Raw genomic sequence first — 23,510 nt, 5'->3', positions numbered from 1 at the left:
TTTGAAAAAAGGTATGCAATAAATCACTATTATCCGCATACTATCCCTAGGCGCCTCCGTAGCCAGGTGAGCAGGAGCAGCAGCGCGTAGCACACGCTTCTTGGTTAGACCGGGGTTCGAGCCCGTGCCCACCAAATACGGAGGATGAGGAAAGGTCAGGGAATGACCACCGCATATCCCCGGAGCAATATAGCCTTAGTTGCTAATGCTCCTAAAAACCAAACAACAACATACTATCCCTACTGACTAGGAAAGCAAAAAGGTGTAGGAAAGTATTTGTAGGAGAGGAAGAAGAAGAAGAAATGCCGTCGAAAGAGGAAAAGGACAGTTACTCCTAACACTCACTCACTGAACTAAACCACCCATAAATCCCCCGAATAGGGAAAGCTTCCCCATTAGAGAAGACTGTTATCTTTTTGCGGTAACGAGGGCCACATGACGGACCCCCCCCCCCCAAGACTGTACCGTTTCGAAGCTTGTCTACAATATCATAATATTGTGTAATGAGATACAATTAAAACGATGCAAATTATCGACTTGGACAGTTCACTAGGAACAAAACATGGTGCAAAGGCACTCCCCCCCCCAAAAAAACAGTAGGTTCGGGAGCCTGTTTAAGACTTTTTTGCGCCTGGATGAAAAAAGAAAGCATCCCTCCAAACACAATATGAACAAGTCCCTAATACCACCCTACAGTATTCATTTTGCAATCCACGAGAACCCGCATCCCCAGAAACATAGCACAGTTACATGATGCGGGATGGAACGGTAAATACAATATATTTGCGCCTCCTGATTAAAATGCAAAAGTAAAATAATAATTGTAATCATTCATTTATTCACAAAAGCACACACATTACAATGAGAAATATATTTAGAAGTTTTTGCATGTATACTATAATATAACTAAATACCATCAGCCAGCGTCCAAATCCACGCAGTTTAAGAAAACGGACGTAAAATTTATCATAAATGTTTCGAAAAGGTAAAGTATGAAAATGAAATATAATCAAATGAGTATTTGAAAGAAAATCATAAAGAACGAGGAAATTATTGCCTGTATACATTAATAGACTTAACAGAAAACAACATTCATAAGTGTATTTAGCCAGTAGTGTATATATAATCAATATATCGAAATATTGTAACAAAGATAAATTCTATATTCATAAGAAAATATAAAGTTTAATTTTTGTGGCCTTTAATTTCGCAACTGATCGACAACGTCAATACAGTATTCGCGTTTCTTTTCTACACTTAGTAGTGCCATAAGTCGATCATCTTCACAAGTACGGGGAAGGTGGAAAATTCCCCGTTTTCTCTTCCCCCCCCCTCTTCCGGATTCTATCGATTCTACTTTAGCTCGGCCTTATCGTTCTTAATTTATATAATGGGTATTATATAAATTAAGAACGAAATATATCTTAGATTCTCTAAATCTACAGGTAAATTGCGAATTATAATCACTAGGTCATAGCAAATACCCTGGATGTTATGTGGTTTCTACAATTTCTGGAGTATCAGTTTCAAACAAACCAGCCTGTTTTGTGGTCTGTGTACTGACCAGAAAACGTAATAATTTTAAGCTACCCTAACAGGACATCACTTAGTTAAATGTCGAATAATCGTGGACCTCCTGTATATTTAACTATACAGTTCGCTATAACGAGAGTTAAAAGTGTCTTTAAAATGTTTGCAGTAACGAATCACATTATTGCTAAATTGCCTATGATCTAAACCAGTGGTTCTCCAAAGTGGGATGCGTAAGGCAATCCGCGATCATTTACTTTATTTTTTTAATTATAGAAAGATTTTAGATTTTTAATAAATAAATAAATTAATCTTCTAATATTTCACATATTCAATCAGACTTTTTAAAAAATACACAAGAAAGTGCATAAAAATCTTGTGTTCGCGGTTAATTCACGAATTGGGTCTAATTCTCACCAGACTTACCCTCATAAAATGGACAAGTGATTTAAAAAAGATCCCTTAAAAGAAACCTCGAATTGAAAATGATATTGATAATGTTACTATCACAAATGACTAACAAGAAAATAGTGGGGCTGACATTACGAGGTAAAAAACATCTTCTTCTTCAGGTTCCCTGTTCAATTTGAACGTTGGAGACCAACATTTTCCAGCCAACTCTGTGTCTTGCTTTGTGAAATAGTTCTTGTGTCGTAAAACCCCCTGTCCATTCTTTGATGTTATCAAGCCACTTTTTTCTTTGTCCTCCTTTTGCCTTTAATCTTCCCTCGTAGGATTAGTCTCTGCAGGTGGGCTTTGTGGGCCTCTTATAATATTCCCGAAGTAGGCAGTCTTTCTCTTTGCAATTGTAGTTAGTAGTGTCCTTGTGGTCCTTGCCCTCTTAAGGACCCGATCTGTCCACGGAATTTTGAGCATTCTTCTGAGCGTCCACATCTCGAAAGCTTTCAGTTTCCTGATTTCCGCATGACCTAGGTCTCGCATCCATATAGTTGAGTGCTCCTTGTGTAGCATTTGGCCATTCGATATCTTTTCTGGAAATCCAATTTCGTGTCACAGAGGAAGTTCTTAAGATTCTAAAATACCTCTTTGGCCATACTAATTCTGCTTCTAATTTCACTGCCTTGGTAAAAAAAAAAATATGTCGATCTAATACTGAATAAGAAGCTCTACAAAAATTCTAAATTATCAAGGAAATTATTTGAAACTTGGATTCACATCCATTATCGCTAACGATGAACCACGTCCTAAATGTGTATTGTGTCTTGAAATATTAGCTAATGATAGTATGAAGCCATCACGATTAGCAAGACTAAGCATCCAGAATGTATAAAAATCTTTACAATTTTTTCACCAATGTTTAAAATCATGCATACAGTACTTTTCAAAATTTCACCAAGCTTAATGATAAATGTTTAGAAATTTATTACTTAACAGGAGAAAGACAAAAAGAAAGGTAAAAATGGTTGAAATATTACATGGAAAACAATACGCCGACAACTAAAATCCTTTAGTTCCTTTGTCAGCAAACACCGTTGGAAGACGTACAGAAAGCATTGCTCAAGATTTAAAGAAACAAGTAATAGAACAAATTACGCTGTGTGGGGAATTTACTATAGAGATGGGTGGAAGTACAGATGTTCAACATGTTTCAGCTTTTCGTATTTGCTAAATTCTGTTTTAATAATGAAATACACGAAGAACTATTTTTTTGTGAACCACACTAAAAGAAAAATGTACTGGAGAAGATATATTCTCAGCAGTAAATGACTTCTTCAATAAAAACAATATTTTATGTCGGCTGCTTTGACTGACAAAAAAAAAAAGGATTCAAAGGCAAGGTTATTGAGATAGCACCACACGTGAAACTCATTCATTGCATCACCAGGCAAGCTATTGCTGCAAAGAAGTTGCAGCCAAAAGTACACAAAATGCTCTAAGATGTAAGTGGTCAATTTCATAAAAACAAGACCTTTAAATAGTAGAATCTTTACAATACTTTGTAATGAAATGGGGAGAAATTAAAATCTTTTGTACGCTGGTTATCTCGTGGCAAAGTACTAAAAGATTTGTCGAACTTAAGGATGACTTAGTTAAGAATTTTTCTCCTAGAAGTGTTCCAAATTTGCTGAGTTTTTCTGTGACGAAAGTGGATATCAGTACTATGCTTACCTAGCAAACATTTTCGAAAAAGTTAACACACTTAATCTGTCCCTTCAAGGTAAAGGTGACGTTTTAACAATGTGTGAGAAGGTTACTGCTTTTCGAAAGAAACTTGCTGTGGAGAATAAGCATTTTGAAAAAGGATGTTTGGAAATGTTTCCACGGTTATGTGATTTTGTTGCCAAAAACGATATAGGTGTGACACCGAAAAAGTACTTGGACACTTACAAACTTACTGGAAATAGAATTTTCTGACACTTGTTTAGAATTCATTTAATTGAAGAATATGGATGGGTTTTAAATCCATTTCATGAAAACGTAAAAATTCAACACCTTTCGATCACTACCCAAGAACAACTGATTGGCATCAGGGGAGATGGAAATTTACGAGCTGAATTTCAACAAAAACCTTTACATAATAGGTGGACAGGCCTGAAAAATAAGTACTTTGACTTGGTAAGCGCAGCGAACGATGCACTCCTTCCATTTGGATCTACCTACTTGTGTGAGGTGGCCTCAGTAGCCAGGTGGTTAAAGAAGGAGTGCCGTAGCACACGCTCTTTGAGTATACCGGGATTTAAGCTGCTAACTGCTAAATACGGTCGATCTGCCAACCCGCACTGAACCAGTGTGGCAGAATACGGTCCATTTCCCTCCACATGAATCGTTGAGGAGGCTTCCATCGTGCAGTGGATTGATAATTGCTGCAGTTTTACTTGCGTGAGGTGACTTTTTCAGTTGTGACAGTCATTAAAACCAAGTTTCGAAATAAACAGAACTTGAACCCAGACTTTCGATTTGCTGTGTCAAAAAATATCAAACCAAGATATTCAAAAATAATGAAAAATATTCAATCACACTGCTCGCGTTAAATATGTATATTGTTGTTTTTTTAATATTTATGTAATTTTATTTCAAATTATTTTGTGTATTTTTGAATAGACGCTTCAACAAGCCTAAGTTACCCTTATCGTTTATACATAGATTCGTCGCTTCACTAATCTATGTATATTCCTTCTTCAAAAAAAGTTTTTTCGGCTCTTCCCGGAACCACGCTTCGACGGCTGTTTTGATTTCAGCATCTGTATTGAAACAACATCCGTTTAAAGTATAGCCGATACGAGAGGTGAGCATTTGGTCCCGCGCCTATAATAAAAAGAAAGGACAATCGCGTTTCGTTTTTAGGCTGGAACATAAAATATACGAGAAACCTTCAAAAGGGGGGTGGGGAACCACACACACGTATATATATATATATATAAGTACCTACGCATAAGTAGTCAAGGATCACGAGTTGGAAATTCCTGATTTACTGTCCTAAAACTTACATCGGAGTTGTGGCTTTCATTTTTCGATCACACCTTCGAAAAACAGCTTTCAACTTAAAAATTATCGCCTTTGTCTAGTGGTCAGTCGAGAGTGACCATGGTTTAAGTCCATGTGACATTACGGTGTGTTTCTTGTATTCTCTCTATCTTGCGAACTCCTCTGACCGTGTGGTGGTCCCCGGAGTATGAACAGTTGTTTAATTTATTTTTGTGGGTGAGTACAGATTGCACAACATGCGCACTCGCAAGGGGTAATACCTTACCCCACAACTATAACGTAATCATTATAGTTCGAAAAGCCATTTTAATGATTCAAAAATCATTAGAATACCTTCGACCATTAAAATATTCATGATCAAATATAAAATCAAGTGTACTTTACCCTTTCCCAACGGATGTTGTGCTCTATTAAAAAACAATATTAACTTAAGTAGACGTTATTTGTTTAACGAAATGGATGATAACCGGCGTCGAAGGGGGGTTATACATGAATACAACCACTAACAAAAGCCTGCTCCTTGTGTAATCATGACCTTGGGCGACGGAACTACATTCAGTGGTGGTTCCCACCGGAACAACACGTGACTGGTTCCTGTTCACTAAGAAGTTCAACACTATGGGACATGTGAATGTACTAAGTTAAGTGACGTCTTTTTGCCCGAGGGTTGAGTGTCAGATTCTACACGACCTACTGGAGCTTGAGGGCAAGAACATCATGCTACATGTGCGCAGATTATTATTCATTTTTCATTAAAAAGAGAAAAAAATAATAATGTATTCATAAATTTGCAGCATATCATATATATAAAATTTGTAGGAGAAATCGGGTCGGATTGTCAAGGTACCACAGACACTGGTAAGCTGCCTTTTCTTGAACAATGGGTTCGGGTTCGCTGATTGTGGAAAAAAGCCACTTGATAATAGCCCCAAGAAATGTTGGAGTAGTTTATCTGTTGTAATATGGATAACTTCACCTTTTGTAGTGTTTTGTTTAATTATTTATAAATATTATATTAGCTATATTCCTTATCTATATTAATATACTTCTTATATAATTCGGCTAAAATGATAACATCATAAAATAAATTCTTTTATTCTGATATTTTCTTTTTAAACTTCCAAAATTATATGGGATAATATAAGCATTGTTAAAATACGTGGGTAAAATATAAATTTCTATATTTTAAAATGAATAAATTGGCGTAATAAGTAATTAATTCATATATCAATAAACAATAATGGGGGGTTTTGTTCAAACACAAGCACAGTAAATATGTTTCAAAAAATTAGAACATTAATTAAAGATTAAAAAGGGTGCTCTTCTTTTCAATTCTTTTAGACCAAGTCGTTCTGTAGTAGGTTACTAGCAAGTATAGGCCTGACGTAGCCCAGTGGTCAGGAGCGAGAGTGCATAACGCGCTTTCCTTGAGTGGACCGGGGTTCAAGCCCGTGACTATTAAATACGATAAATATTTGTATTAACGATTTATTGTAAACTCTACTGACTTGGTTGTCGTGCCGGAGTATAAACAGAAAATTTATTTATTTTAACCTACTACATTAAGTAACTTCATCCCATGACTGTGATTAGCGTCAAAATCTCGTTTGAGGAAGACAAAAGTCGACAATTCGCTTGGATGATCCGAACCTAGGACTAAATCCATGAACACTTTTGGTTGCCTGTGTAATAACTATGGAAAAAAATAATAGTAAGTAAATAATGATGTCAGTTTATTACAGGCACAGCTAAGACAACAGGGATTAGACGCATATGTGCAAACTCGCATAAAAAAATAATGGAACTGCTTGTGATGACAGTTGCTAAATGCTGTATGTTGCGAAAAGACAGTTGGTATGCATTATGAAGTGAACAGAAGTATGTTAAAGTGGGAAGGAAAAATGCACATATAATTCCACCTTGCCAGCATATTTGAAACGATTTATACTTAGCCTTTTACTTTTGTGATTGGTCAAAGACCGCTTAATTAAAAGATATTTGAGACATTTCTCTGCTGTACAATGTTAATGGCTTTTCTGTGTTTTTTTTTTTCAAAATTTCGCTCGCATAAGTAAAAACGGTGAGAGTTAGATTTTCTTCACCTATATTACGTTAGAAGTGCATTAGGCAAAATGGGACACTATCGAATCTCATCCCATAACAGCGAGCCGAGCAAAAATGTGTTTTGATGACACAATTTGTGTAGTTGGTTCAAATCCAGGCCTAAAACCTTTGGAATGCGTAGTTGGTTCAAATCCATGCCTAAATCCAATGGAACACCTTTGGAATGAACTAAAACCAGGGTTCCCAAACTTTTTCAAGGGCGGACTGGTGTTTGCAGATTTTTTTTTTTTTTTTTTCGCGGCCCACCAATAGCTATAAATTAATGTATTTTCAATAATTATACTCGTAGGTTCACGAAATAATGACGCTACCATTAGGACATTTAACATACCAATAATAATGCAATTAGGTATTCATAAACATCAGTAAATATAAATAAAAGATTGGCAATTCATTTCTTTGTTTCTTTAGGAGAGGAAATAAGGAAATTTTCTTATAGTTTTATGTAGGTATTCAAAGTCAAAGTATTTTATTTTTTGGCGGGCTCCAGGGTTTCCCCTATTCGCCGCTGAAAGTAATCTATACATTGTGTACAATTTATAACAACTATGTACAATGGTTAATTATACATAAAAAGACTATATACAATGATGATACATAAATGAATACTGGCCTTCGGAGTCCAGCAGACTGATCAATACATCAGGAAAGAGTAATCCAAAGAAACAGAAACAGTCTAGCATTTTACTGAACCTCAGGGGCAAGAATTCTTTTCCTCCGTTTAAACAATTTCTCTGCATAGGTGGAGAAGGCAGTATAATCCGAATAGTTAACCAATCTCGGCAGTTCAGAGCAGTCCAGTTCAGGTACATTTGAAAGAAGTTGAAAGTCCAGTCTTAAATCGTACAGGGGACAATGAAAGACGAGGTGCTCAACAGTTTCTTGAGCACCACAACTAGAGAGGAGTGTTACTTAATCCTAGTGAGAACAATTTAAAGTTAAGACTGCCATGACCGGTATATAAAAACGTAACGTATAAACCAGGATTGAACCAGTCCATTTTCTTGTCGTAATCAACAACCTGGGGAAAAACTTAAAGGTCTCCCTAACCAAAGTAGAGGTATTTTGCCACGCTCTACAACATTCATTTTTCATTCTTTTAATGTCTACATTTTCTTGCAAGTCAGTGTTATATGTTATACCATTTACAATCGCAGGAACGTTTTTTCTTCTACAATATAAAAGATAGTGTAACATTACTTCATATTGGATTGGCAGTCGATGACTGAGAACCTGTAGAGACAGTTCGACAAGCTCTACTTACAGAGAAGAAAGAATCTTTGTGCTTGAGTAAGATATTTTTGAACAAGGGAGTTGCCGATTCTGTATCCCCAGGCCCCAGCCGCATAACACACAACTAGTATAAACATACAAGAGTAGTATAATTTAATGGAAGATTTCTTTACACCAAAAGTACTCCTGGAAATCTTAATAATTTTATAGGTCATAGCCTTTATTTTCTGAAGTACATATTTTGCATGGTAATTAAAATTAAGACGGTCATCAAAAGAAATTCCTAAGTATTTATGCTGCCGAGTACTCCTAATCATTACTCCATTCAATTTAATAACAGGTGGTCTATTCACATCAAGAGAGCCCTTTAGCAACATTTGTTTTGTTTTATTAGTCGAGATTTGAAGTTTGTGTTTGACACCAGATATTCAAGTCCTCTAGAACTTCATTTGCTCTGCACTCTAGCTCCCGGCGGGAATTACCAAAAATCAGAATTATGTAGGTATATTTCAAATAAGTTGTTCGCGGATCACAACTAGAACATCAGTTCAGGGTACAGTTAAGTTAAGCTAGGGGTTATGTGTGTTAAACGCCAAAGCAACTAAGGCTACGAGCCATCAGTACATCGTGTCTGTAATTGGCGTACATTCTTCGATTGCTTTGCTGGAATGAAAAAACTTGTTTCTGGGGAAAAACATGCAACAACCTCGCCTTAAATCGACTAGCTCAGCCACGTACTGGGAGGAGAAGAAGAAGAAGAAGAAGAAGAAAAAAGCAATCCAGTAAAAGTACTTTTCTCCAATTTACGGTGTAAAAGGATGCCTATTATAACCACTGAGTCTAAGTGTGGCCAATGCTCATATCTTCTACCAATGAGCTGGCGAAATGAAAAAGTAGACAAAAATTCGGTACCTACTCCAAAGAGACTTAGTAATTTGGAATCTCCCCTTTTCGATATTCTCTGGCTTAAAATCTCTCTACTACATTTTGTCAAATTCATCTGTTGCCCTATCCACTAATCATCAAATTCATCTGTTGCCCCATCCACCCAGCTCCACTAATCACTTGGAACTCTGACTTCCACTCTTTGAAACTTGACTTTCTCTTCACAAAAATGACATTTACATATATAATAATTTGCAGTATGAATCTTTTGAGGTTATGATCGCTACCATGGCGGGATCCAATCTTCCGTACATTTTGAAGGGTACGGCTCTAAAACAGTGTTCGCTATTTATATTTCTATTTGGTTTTTAGGAGAATTAGCAACTAAGGCCATATTGCTCCGGGGATATGGAGTTAATCATTCCCTAACCTTGCCGCATACTCCGTATTTGGTGGTCACGGGCTCGAACCCCGGTCTAATCAAGAAGCGTGTGCTACGCACTGCCGCTCCTGGCTACGGAGGCGCCCCAGTGTTCGCAGGCCGGCCGCTAGATAGCCCACCGAACCTATTGGTAACTATCTATGACAGCGTATACCAGTCCCAGGGGGTCGGCGAAACGGTGGTGGAACAAGGCCGCCGTAGCCTAGTGGTCAGGCGCGCGAGTGCATAAGTACACGTGCCTTGAGTGACCGGGGTTCAAGCCCGTGACTGCTGAATACAGTGCTGTTTCTTGTATTCTGTGTATCTTGTAAACTCCTCTGACCGTTTGGTCGTCCCGAAGTATAAACAGAAAATGTATTTATTTATACAGTATATATGTATTTATATAAAATATGTGCACATGTTATATACAGGGATCCACAAAGTTTTTTTTTATTTTTGAAAGGGTCCGTAGATCTTAGTAGTTTCGGAACCACTGATCTAGGAGGCTTCCGGATCAACTAGTGTAAAACCTTGCTGCCTTTACTCTGCCAGAGTGACTGGAGGGAGTCCGAGTAGTGTGTATGCGCACGAGAGTCAAGGCCAAGGCCACGTTATGTCAAGGAGCTGGGTATATTCTTGCCGTGCGTATGCCATATCCAAAATTTCATTATTTCACACATGCCCTCCTCACTTTTTCTTACTACTGAATATATCGTGAATAGTCAAACAAATAGAACCTTATCTTCAATAAGATCTAAACCTCCGAAACACTTCATCTTTTATTTCACATATATACGTGGTCTCAATGATATCCATCTCCACGTACTTATTCTGACACAATTCCAGTTATCAGTTGATTCAACCACTGCTCATCTCAGTTGTCCAAATCATTCGCTGTATGACCCCTTTCGCTTCAAAGGTTGTACTTCTGCATATACCCATTCTGATATTCCCTGTCAGAGTATTTCCTGTTAGATTTAATATTTTGGAATCTCCTCTTTTCGACCTTCTCTGGCTTAAAATCTCTCTACCACATTCTGTCAAATTCACCTGTTGCCTCTATCGTTCTTCCAATTTCACTAAACACTTGAAACTCTGACTTCCACTCTTTGAAACTTGACTTTCTCCAGTCCAAATTTTCTAACAGTGAGTTAGAAAATTTTCCTTGGTGATTTTAATGTTCACAACTCCAGCTGGCTTCCATTTACTAGTCACACGGAACCAGCTGCTCGAGATGCTGAGACCTTTGCAATTATTAATGACCACACACAGACTATTCATTTAGTTACCAGACAATACTAACCACACAGCCAATCAGGCCTGATTTCTTTCTCACAAACAACCCTTCAAAGTAAAAGGTCAAGGGGAGTGATCTCCTAACAACTTCAGATCACAATTTGGTGATGGTCTCTTCTCCAATGGAGCCTTTCTCTCGTGGCCATTCTCAATTCCGTGTTGTTTGGCATTATAAGAATTTAAAGTGGGATGATATACGAGATTTCTTTTTCCTTAGTTGGATTACTGTTTCAAATTTTCTGATTTCAACATTTGCTCAGATCGTGTAAACATAATTATTCTTGTAATTATGAAATCCTTTCTTTCACACTCCACCTTAAAATCTCTTCTTTTATCTAAACCTTGGCCTTGGTTTTCCAATAAATGTGCTAAGGCTATTCAAGATAAGAATGTTGCATATTGCAATTGGCTTGTATCCAAAACTTCATACCTACACGAAAGCTTGCAACAATTGTAAAGCAATTATTAATCAGTTGAAACTAGATTCTGAACAGGCCAAGAGTAAAAATCTTTCTTCTTGTCCAAACGGTAATTGAGCGTTCTGGTTAGGTCTGTCCGGGCCTGGCCATTGGGCCGGCTAACACGAACGATGTCGGGCACGGGTCAGGTATAAATAATCGTAATGAATTGTTTTTTCGAGCTATTTCTTACATATACTTTTTATGTATTTAAATTATTAAAGGATTTTTTTTGAAAAAATTTGTATTTTTGTCTGTTGACACTTTAAATTGACCAATAAGGCGCACTTCGCCAACGTCTCCAAAATTCATCGAAATTTCCACTCTATCATGGAAATTACCCATCAGCAGTGTAAGCTACGAAAGAAATTTTAGTGCAACCTCTATTAACTCTATTTTATTTCTGCACAACAATTTGCAATAAAAGGTGTGTGAAGAAAAGGTAGCTGGTAGAGGCAGATAATCGATATTTGTTTCGAATTATATTAAATGTGGTAAATTGAAAACTTATTACATTTTCTTTTTTTAATAATTAATATTGATAATGATTATTGTTATATAATGATTAATACTGAATCTGAAAAGTTATTTTTTTATTATTATGAAACTTCAGAAACCAATGCTAGCGATTTTATTTATATAAATATTTTCAGTCGGGCTGGGATAAAAATCGGTTCGGATGGGTATAAAAATCGGTTGGGTATGGATAATAAATTTGAAAAAGAAATTCAGGTCACGTTGGGCCGTGTAGACTTCGGACCGAGCCGAGTAAAAATAAGAAATGTAGGCCGGTCTGCACCGGCCTACATTTTTCTAGTTCTGGTCTCTTGCCAAACCTATTGGCCGCAACTTTTGCCCATTTCTGTCAAAATCTGCGCGCGTAGCACTGTGGTATCGTCAGCTTCTTCCCCACACCGGATGAAAAAGGCCTGGGTTCGAAGACGTGAGTCACTTTTATGGGCTTTTTTCACTCGGTGACGAGTTAGTCAGTCTCAGGCATAGATAGCAAGGTTTTTCGTTTAGCAAAGCAGTAAAATCGACCAGAGAATGCACGCAATTGACACACAATACACATGGGTAGTTAAAAGTTACTTTTCAGGTGTCCTAATTAAAAAAAAATGTAACTCTCTCAAAACCGGATGGTTCTATTGCCACTTCAGCTAAAGATAAAGTTAACCTGCTTACATCGTGCATTTCTTCTAACTCGTGTAGTGATGAACTTAAAACCACCTCCGACCATTCCTAGTACACTCCATTCACTGCTTCCTGTGGTCTTCCGTCATAAGACTGTCAGAAGAATTTTGAACAGTCATACCAAGAAAGCTCCAGTTCCTGATAGTATTTCTCCAATTGTTCTCAAAGCCTGTGCTCCTGAGCTTACTCTTGTTCTGTGTTGCCTCTCTTTAACTTTCATATCCCACAAAATAATTCAAATTATTATATTATGGCCACCCGTAATTATTACATATATCCATATATGTATTATGTCTGTAAATTGCGTGTGTTCTCTGGTCTAGTTGCCTGTTTTGCTGAAGGAAAAAAAACCCAGTGATTGGGGACAAAACCTTGCTATCTATGCATGAGACCGACTAACTCAGCCACGGAGTGAAAAAAAAAGACCATTAAAATTCCTTGCGTCATTTATGGGATTCGAACCCTGGCCTTTTCCACCCGGTGTGGGGAGGTAGGTACCGATACCACTGTGCTACCCGCACAGACCTTTCATATTCCACAGGTGCTTACCTTCTGCTTGGAAATTTGCGCATATCCAGCCAATTAAACTACCGGTATCTGCGATCGCCAGTATAGATTCCATCATTATCGATCCACTGGTAATATATTGGCTTATGTTACCCGTCTATGGACAAATTCAATGGAAAAGTTTGGCGAAACTCAAGCAGTTGCTCTTGACATTTCAAAGACTTTTGATCATGTTTGGCATAAAGGTCTTCTAAATAAGCTTCCATCTTATGGTGGCCTTGTAGATCTGCACGTGTAGCACAGTGGTATCGTCACCGTCCTCCCCACACCGGGTGGAAAAGGTCCGGGTTAGAATCCCGTCGATGACGCGAGTGTTCTCTGGTCTTTGGGCTTTTTTCACTCCGTGGCTGAGTTAGTTCGTCTCAGGCGTAGATAGCAAAGTTCCCCCCCCCCCAGAAACAGGGATTTTTCGTCCAGAAAAACAGACAAATCGACTATAGAACACACGCAATTAACAGACATAAGACACACAGCACGGTAGATGAATTTAATTATTCGGGTGGCCTAAAAATAATAGTTTTTTGTTTGGCGCCCTTGTAGGCCCCTCGGCAACTCGAGTTTTTCGTCCAGGAAAACAGGCAAATCGACCATAGAATAAAATCGAATAAAAATGTGCCGCAACCAGTGACCATCCTTTTACTGTCGAATTCAAACTCAAAGAATCAACTTTTCTTCTTCCTTATTTATTCCTTCAACTTCCGTTTTGTGAACCAACCTCCCGTTATAGATATTTTTTTGAAAATTACAATCTACAGAAATTCAAGTCTACTGTCAACAAGTATTTTCTGAAACGTCAACTCATGGTACTAACTCGTTGTTGTTATTGGATTTTTAAGAGAATTGACGACTAAGGCCATGTTGCTCTGTGTATATTGTCTGTAAATTGCTTGTGTTCTGAGGTCGATTTTCTGTTTGCTGGACGAAAAAAGACGAGTTGCCGGGAGAAAAAACCACGCTACCCTCGGCTGAGCCCGACTAACTCAGCCACATTGTGAAAAAATACCCATTAAAATTCCTCACGTCATCGACGGAATTCGAACTCAAGTCTTTTCCACCAGGTGTGGGGAGGACGGCGATCTTACCAACTGTGCTACCCATGAGGGGCGGTACTAACTACTCGAGGTTCTAATACCTGCTGCTTCTTATAATTTTCATTTAAAAAAACTGCTTATGCCCCTGAACTTGCAAAACTCAATGTCTAATCAAGCTTATGAACTGATTCCTTTAGGAATAGGTTTTATTTAGGAGTAAAATTGAGATGAATCCAGAAACTTTTTTTTTTTTAAATAGGTCATTTATTTTATTTTATTTTATTTGGTGATCGGGTTTGGGGGGTACAAACGATGCGGGTCGGTTTCGGGACTAATACAGTGGATTCGCACAGGACTCAAGTCAACATACCATAGTTATGACGTCCACAGTTAGCCATCATGCAGTGCCAAAGGTACCTTTATAATGGCGAACAACGGCATATTAGAACTTAAGTTTCAAGTTGTATTATAAATAAAAGATGCTGTTATTTACCGTGCGAATTTGTTTTAAGTTTTTATTGAAGTGGTCAATTCCAATAACAGCGGCCCATATCTGTGTAGAAGCCTGAATACAGTGTTCAGCAAAACTGAAACGTATCTAACTTGTAATTTCAGCAACACTTGATGTGGTAACAATTCAATAAACATCTAATAATAAATTCTCACCTGGTATAGAAGTCTCTTTTTCCAGTAATAACAAACCGGGTATCATACCCTTTCAGACATTCATATTTGTATTCTAAATATGATGAGCGTCGCGCCGCGAGATGTTCTAACAGTCTCAATAATGTTGTTAAAACCTTTTTTATATGATATATGTAATTCGTTTGGAGAAGGCTGAGCTCGAATCCCGTCAAAAGACTTATTCGATAGAGTGGATCTTGCCAACCAGTCTTAGGAGGATGGAACAGGATCCCCTACCCTGCAATAATTTTTCCGGGTTTTTAACTCCACAATATGCAAATCAGTCAGTGAACACAAACTTGTATAGACATAATACACGATATAAAGCCTATCTACTTCATTGATGTGCATCGTCAGTGAAGTAGAGGAATGCATCAAGGAACAGTTACAACCCATACTATTCATTGAAAAAATCATTATCATCCTGGTTGTCAGTATGCTTGCCGCGCGCCTGTGTGCATTGCACCTCAACACCTTGAGCTGGAGTTTAGAGATTCTATCAGTCTAGTAGTACTGAGTGTACAATTAAAGCATATGAATTCCATTACAATGCTGGTTTTATTCAAAAAAAACATCTTGTATATTTCAATTTATTTCAATATCGCTACTTTTCAAAATCATGACATTTAAAATTCACTACAAGAAAAATAGAATATCAACAAATAAATATGTCTGGTGGAATATCTGCGTTAAGAGATACTGAACTTTGCATGAAGGATTTCTTATAACATAACTGGAATTCCTTAATTTGTCTTTAATTCAGTTCTGCTAACTCAGGCCGTTGACAATGTAATACGACGAAATGAGACCTCGAGCCACCGTGTCGCCTGCTTAATACCGTGAGTCGGAGGGTGACCTAAAGGAAATTCGTAGCGGCAGCTACAACCTATTTATTCCAGGGCTAGACTGTCAGCGTATAATGACCCAGTCGTGCAAATCTACTCTCAAGGTCAATTACCCCTGCACGAATGCTTCGATAGGTCTCAATGTATTCGGTAGGAGTAAGAAAAGGGGTGTGACACCATATTTTCAGGTCACACTTCTGTATTTTTGAGCGCTTACATAAGAGAATGTGTAGGGAGGGGCACAAGTCACGAGATACTTTAGTCTTGTCACCATATTTTATGCAAATAAACAATTTTGCGTTTCAGGACATTTTAAAATGTACGCAAACGGAGTTATACGCAAAACATGAATTTGTAAAGGTTGTACAGAGGAAGGGGTGTCAATAGGTAAAGTCCAGGAACATTGAAAAGTGAAGATAATACAGTACCAGTAATCTACTGGAACTAAGATATCGACATAAGTCGACTCGCAGACCTTGAATGACCAAAGGATATAAAGAATCTCCGCAGAAGGAATCTTAAGAATTGGCTTCAGGTCCTATATGCCCACAATGGTTCTGATGATGTTCTCAACCAAGATGACGTCGACAGGTGTATGGAATATGCAAGCAAGTTCCTCATGCAGTGAGTGATAAAACATAGTAATTTTCACACCAAAATTATATCCTTTGACGAGACGATTTTTAAATTAAATGGGCATATTAATTGCCGTTATGATATATACTGCGCAGCTGAAAATCCTCATGGCCAAACTGAAAGAGAAATTAATTCTCCTGAGAAGGAATATTATCTTCGTGGGATTTTTTTCTTTTATGCTACAGTTACTAATTAGTATATGCTATTTGATTTTATCCATCCTCAACTTCAGTGAAAAGATGTTTGTTACCTGCAGGATGGTGGCTTTCCTCATTATTCTCCTGCTCTTTGACGATATCGGAACAATTTCCGGGAAAGTGAACAGCCGTCGTGGAATAGCCAGATTTAACCCCAATCCCTTGGTACATTTTTTTCCTTTGGAGTTATCTGAAACGGCAGCATCACGATTTGCATAAATTATCTCATAAACTTTCGCCCAGCCTTCTTCAAGTACATTTTTCAATATTCTCTGCTGGGTAGACTTAATCTCCTTAAGGTAAATAATTCGAAATAAAGATGGAATGTACTGCCAGTATGTATAAGTTTAGTTCTAAGGCAAAATATAGAATTCTTGAATGTACGCAAAAGTGTTGGTAATAATTTTAAGTCTGCTGATAAGTCAGCAGAGACTTAAAATTATTACGGCTCTGCTGACTTATCAGCAGAGCCGTACTATGGACGAAAAGAAACGAAGATGTCGAACTCTCGGTTTCCTGCTTACATTGGCGACAATACAGTATTTGATCTCTCGCCACAGATAAAACCATGCGCATATTCCTCTAAATGCGTCTGCAACCCAAAAGCAGTTAGTGACAGCAACTGTAAAGCCACGGACGAAACTGACGTCAACCCCAAAAAAATTTTTCACAGCGTCCTAAATGAAAATGATCACAGACATACAATAACTGTCGACGATCCCAATTCGATGAAATGGAGTACATATATGATTTTAGAAAAAAGCTTTTGCTTACATTTGCTAAATAATCTAGAAAAGATGAATGAAGCCTTGACAGCCGTTGAACTTGTAACAAATCAATAAAGAAACTTCTTAATCTCCTTACCCTTCGTCCTGTCCACTCCATAATAATCAACTTTAGGGATCTGTGGCTTGCCAAGTGTTTCAAGTAGAACAGCCAGAAAAGAATGACAGTTGTATTCTGTCTTCTGGTTATGCTGTCCTACATATTCGCTCTACAATATTGTAGAGCGATGTTAGATACTGAATAGGATACGTATTGTACAAAAACAGTGTAAAATGAATGACGTATGCAAATAATTTTTCTGCTGAACACCACAAACTAAAAAATCCATCAAGATGGAATGGTCAGTTTGTGGTGTTCTTTTAACTAGCAGACTGGAGCAGGAAATTTTAATACGGGCTGTTCTTATATTAATGGATTTTACATATTACGACCAGCTTTGAAAAGATAAAGCTAAATTAACCCAACTTATAAATCAGAAAAATGTATCTGTCAAGCCTATTACTGAGGAAGATGGCTGAAAATATTTCCAATTTATCCGGATCATGGTAAGATCAGATTTACTGATGTAATGCAATAGTCGACATAATTTAAGCCAATACCACGACGTATTAAACATTCCTGCTGAAATTTCTGCTAGTTCTGAAAGACTGTGAAGATACAGGTTAACCAAGTACTGAATAGCTTGAAAATGGCTTGATATTTATAAATAAAATAATAATGGAAAGTAATATATTATCCCACTCCATCAGTTAGAAAATCGTGCCAGGACGATAATGTAGATTTACTCCTGCTCATTTAAAAGTAAGTGAAGAGTATAGGGCGAACTACATGTCCAGCTCAAAGGTAGTGCATTTTTTGGAAGCTTGAAATGTAGACACCTTTGTATTTTAAAATAAAAAATACGAAATTTTCAATTTAGATTCCGGGCAGCAAACACAATCAAATAAGGAATGCCGTATTTAGCGGTCGCGTGAGCTCGAACCACAGCAACTAAAATTCGTGTAACCCCAAGTACAACTTTGCCACCTTACGCTGAAGGGCCGCAGGCACTATGGTGAGACAGTTGCAACATTGAACTGATATCTGTAGTTCAATGTTCAGTTCTTGGATAGCTAATCTCTTTTGTATACTGGGGGGCCAAGTTCACTGACCGCGCATTAATTACAGAAATATATACTAAACATTTTTTAAATAATTGTTTTTCATTTTAAAACACATAAATATATACTTATGCATTTATGAAGGTCCATTTCATTTTTTTTTAAACCACAAAGGACGTTAGATCTTTGTAGAAGTTTCCGTTTTAAGAAGCTTTGTGGAAGCCTCTGTTTCATGCTAAATTACTTTTTTTATTGACATAAAAAATTGTTATTACTTTATCCATTTATTTATTCATATCATTCGTATATAGGGTGAATGAATTAAATTCCTTGAGCTGATTTATTAAGTGCATGAAAACGTTTGTTTTTCAATACCTATAACAGTAAAATTTTAATAAAGTTTTAACTGCTTCATAATTTATGAATAATTTATAGGAACCCTGTATTTCATCAATATATATATATTATTCTGGATGTTTTGTGAAAATTTAAAAAGGAGATATAACAATAAAGGGAAATTTATTTTAAGATATATACTGTAGTTGCATTTTCTATCTTTTCCACAACAATAAGTGGCATTCATTCATAGTTTTATTATTTTTATTTTATTTTTTTCTGTAGTGATTGGTTGAACTTGGGACTTGCCTAGAACTTTCAACATTACTGTTTGTAGTTCAATGTTCAGTTGCTGGATAGCTAATCACTTTTGTATACTTGAGACAAGCCACGTATGGTGTCTTTCATGTCTTTAGGGCTTATTGCTCTTTTTGTGTGAAGAAAATAATGTGGAAAAAACAAGAGATATATCAATAATTAAAGAATATGGCCAATGGCCATTTCCAGATTTTCCTGGTTGCATAACAAGTAGCACACGTTTCATGCAATGAGTTTATCCCCACCCAACCCGCTTTTCATTTTCCATATTAGAGCAGAGCCTTCCAAAGTGGCGTCGTGTCCCAAAGGGTGTAGTGAAAATTAAACATCATATCAGCGTTATTTTACACTTTAGTTTCCTTTCACTGCATATATCGACTTTGATTGATCACAATACAATTATTAATTAATGAAATAAAAATTTACTACATTTATTTCTTCGTGTGTTCGCCATACTCTCTGGCCAATGAGCTCTGTACACATTCTTTCTCTTTGAAGGTTAGGAATTGACTGTTGGTTTCGGATGTCCTTGCTTAAACTTTGCTTAATACCGCAAATCTTCTCTCTCTCAGCTTGTTTACAGGTTTTGGCTCGAAACAAAGGAAGTTGTAATCCTTTTAATCCAGAGAGGGTAAGTCCAAGTGTAACCCCGTATATAAATTGGGCGTTGATGTTTTCTGTTTTCCCCTCTCCTTTGAAGTCCCTCGGGGAAGAAGGCTACAAAAGAACCAGAAACAAAATGAAACTTGCTTTATCTCTTCTCTGCTGATAAAGTGATAACACGTAAGGAGTTGAATATTATCAGAAAAGGTAAATATTTGTTGTTAGTAGATGGTTTTACTTATAGAAAGAAATTTCACAAAAAGTATCAAGTGCTATTGGCTATGTACAGTGAAATCGTGCATTGCGAAATTATTTATATTTGGAGATGAAGCATTTCAAGAATTGATACCGAACATTCTCACGAAGTAAATTTGAAGGCCTTCAACAGAAAAGACAGTAGCAATAGTGCAGAGAGAACGATAGCGCAGTGCTTTCTCAATGTAAAGATAATGTTGTGATCAAAAAAATGAAATGTGCAGTTCATAACAACAGAAGGAAAGCATGTCTATCATTGTCCCAGAATGGTGATACAACTTATTTTATGCCGTGACTTTACGCGTTCATGAATGTTGCCCAATAATACTACAATAATACGATTCGATTATATATTTTCTAAGGACCAGTTTTATTTTTTCAAGGACTGATTTATGCCGCGGAACACTTTGGAAAAAACGAATTTACGAAAGTCAGCGCAATTCGTGTTGATTCCTGATATGCAGACTTGGCACAGTTTATGTCGATGGAACAGAAGTTTTGAAGCTTTCCAAAACGCAAACGTACATTTGCGTTTGACTAAACGAAGTGGATGCTAAGAAAATCATCAATTCATTTAAACAAAATAAAAAAAAAATACATACATAAATACAAATACAATAAATCTTTTAAAAGTTGATCTATGACATTTGTTAGGAAAAGGAGGATGATGTTCTGTCCTGATGGTAGTTAGGGCAGTCAATGAGAACGTGTTTGACTGTTAAATTTGACATTTTTTTTTCAAAAAAGAGAAAAATTCATTGATGTTTGCATCGTCACCAATAATATGTTTTAATGTCTTCGGTTCTCGAAGATTTGTTAGGGAAAGGAGGATGGATGTTCTGTCCTAATGGTAGTGAGGGTAGTCAATGAGAACGTGTTTGACTGTTAAATGTGAGGAACAGTGTGGACATTAAGGAGGATCCTCTCCTGTAAGTAGATGAAGGTGAGTCGTGTATGTATGTCCTATCCGTGCTCGTGCAAGCACTACTTCTTCTCTTCGTACTGTTTTGGTCTATGACTTCTAATGATCAACCAATTATCATCGTTGTATTCCTATTGAAAGCTAACAACAGGCTTTAAGTGTTGCTTGTATTCTAAATCCATCAAACATCCAACTTACAAATTAATGATATATTTTAGTGCAGTAAATTTGTCACAAAAAGTATTTAGCTATTTGTTAATACCTTGGTGTATTGTGTAAATTAAATTCATGCTTCATTTTCTGAAACTTAAGGATTGCTGTATTATATAACCTTATGATCTGACTTCACTTGGAGATAAGATAGGACTAAGTTTAAAAAAAAACATACATCGTTCCAAGTGTTCTTTGGGATTAAAAAATAAATGAATGACTAAAGTGATTCAAAAATACAATAAATCACTTTAGTCATTTATTTATTTGTGGATTATATTATATTTTATTATTTTGGCGTTAATTTTAGTAATTCAGAATCCCTTAAATATAATTAAAATAACAATAAGAAAATGGCTCGACATAGGGTGCTTAACTGAAAAGTGTTTTATATGAATAACTGCTATGAAATGAAAATGTATGCTTAACTCATATGAAAACTAATGGACTAAACTCTGTTTAGACATTCAAAGTGCAAAAAGACGAATCCTAATAGGTAAAACAAACACAGTAAGTAGAAATGAGCGTTCACAGAACCGGGACTAGGGATGTGTGAAATTATGGGATGGTATATTAGAGAGATTGTCAAAATCGAGATTTTGTTAGTAGTTATTGTAAGCGTTCCCCGTTACATCCGGCTTTTCTCAACCTACTTCAATCTTTCATCTATTGTGTATGTGTTCCAGGCTAAGCACTAACTTCCGTTTCCTCTCTTTACAGCTCCCACTGCTTCGGGGACCAGCAAGCGAAGAAACTGCTCAAAGGGGAAAAAAATCAAGAGATGCCAAACAATAGGAGTGAAGGATGAACAAAGGGCAGCTGATAGTCGTGCACTGGATACCAGATGTTAAAATGGAGAGTTCAAATGCTGTAAGAAATAAAATGTGTAAAATTATCACTTATCACTGAAAATTAAATAAAAGAAAAATAATGGAAACTTTACAGTCAAGAACGGAATGGAGAGAAAATAACAGAACTCCCGAAATGACAAAAATAATTTATTCAACATCGGATTCTTTCCCTAAACAAGAAAAGAAAGCTGTTAAAAAAATAATGAAGAAATATGATTCTTTAAGACATTTAAGTTCCCAAATTGACGACATGAAGATCACTTCTCAGTCAATGGAAACAACCCTAGTCACGTCTCCGATGGGAGAAAGTAGTACAGACCAAGAAAAAGAAGACACGCTTACAGAACAGGACATTGTACAAGTGGAGATTTTCTTCAGAAGTCACAAAACCTTTGTATACGTTTGTCGATGCTTGGCCAATCTATATTTTACTTCTGTGGATAACAACTCCAAGCCTGGACAGTGGAACTTGGCTCGCACTGGACTGCCTGTATTATTGCTAGATAAAGGTGAAACACGTGCTCGTACGAAAAGGCTTTTACAGTTAGTGATCGCTGAAAAGGGATCCGGATTTATATTATGGAGTGATGTCATCGATAATCTGAGCAATTATAAAGTCCAGGAGGATTGTTTTCACACAATTTTCTTATCGAAGGATCACAGGAAAATGGCAGGACTAAGTTTCGATAGTTGTGATGCGGCTGCAGAATTCCATGAACAGTTGCAGATACTGACGTCTGATCCCCTCAATACCTCATTGTCAGTTCCAAAAAATAAAACGAACTCTTTAAGGAAGAAATCGTGGAAAAGAAAACTTCCTAGGAAGTGTGATATTTCTAACCCCTGTTGCTTCCAGCATGTAACTCGAGTAGATCTTGATGATACTGCTCGTTTATATAGCATGTCCACGTTAGTATCGAACAATCAGAAAATAAATTCATAAAAGAAGCAATGCAGGTATCGATATTAGCATTTTGGTACGTCTGAGAAATAAACCGGGGAATCTGAGACCCACTTCAGAGTCTGTTAATTTGAGTTAACAACTTTTATTTAATAATCACTTCTGCATTCACTAATGACTCCTTATTACAAAAAAAAAACCAAAAAAAAACATCTGGTATAAAAAATAGACACTGTTGATTTAAAGCTTAAGCATTGTGTTAATGATAGTCAGTTAGAAAACAAATTTCACTCTAAACTATTTATTTATTTTTTCTCTTCTTATTGTAATTGAACTTGTTTAATAATTATTTGGATTACTTTTCTTTTCCCTGTAATCAGTTTTATTTGTTACGGAAAAGTTCTATTTCAGCAAATAAGATTGGTTGCATGTTCATTTTTCAAGTCAATAATTAATTTTAACTGAATGCCGGAACAGAACTTTAATGGCTTCTATTTAAATAAACTAATGATCAAAATATCCAATGGAAATGCCAAGGAAAACTGTTTATAGAGGGAAAAATAACAGTAGTGTAATTCCAGTTCCATTGCCAGATACCACTTGTATAGTAAGGTGATCTTTTAGTGAGCAGCAGAAGCAGCTGTTTCACTCCGGACCACTACCCATTGAAAAACACT

At 36.7% G+C, this 23,510-nt stretch overlaps 1 protein-coding gene across 1 annotated transcript in view; it reads left to right on the top strand.

Annotated features, from left to right (window-relative positions):
• LOC150075006 (uncharacterized) overlaps window positions 1–22,967 on the top strand; it is a 29,964-nt gene extending 6,997 nt beyond the window's left edge. Inside the window, exon 2 of the mRNA XM_090388818.1 lies at window positions 21,802–22,967. Coding sequence (XP_090244944.1) covers window positions 22,012–22,875 — 864 coding nt within the window. The 5' untranslated portion in view covers window positions 21,802–22,011 and the 3' untranslated portion in view covers window positions 22,876–22,967. The remainder of the gene's footprint in view (window positions 1–21,801) is intronic.
• Window positions 22,968–23,510: the final 543 nt, after the last annotated feature.

This window comes from Mastigoproctus giganteus, chromosome 14 (assembly GCF_048544385.1).
Source record: "Mastigoproctus giganteus isolate SK-2022 chromosome 14, ASM4854438v1, whole genome shotgun sequence".
NCBI lineage: Eukaryota > Metazoa > Arthropoda > Arachnida > Uropygi > Thelyphonidae > Mastigoproctus > Mastigoproctus giganteus.
Note: the sequence above shows the minus strand (reverse complement) of the source record. Positions and strands in the feature narration are given on the sequence as shown.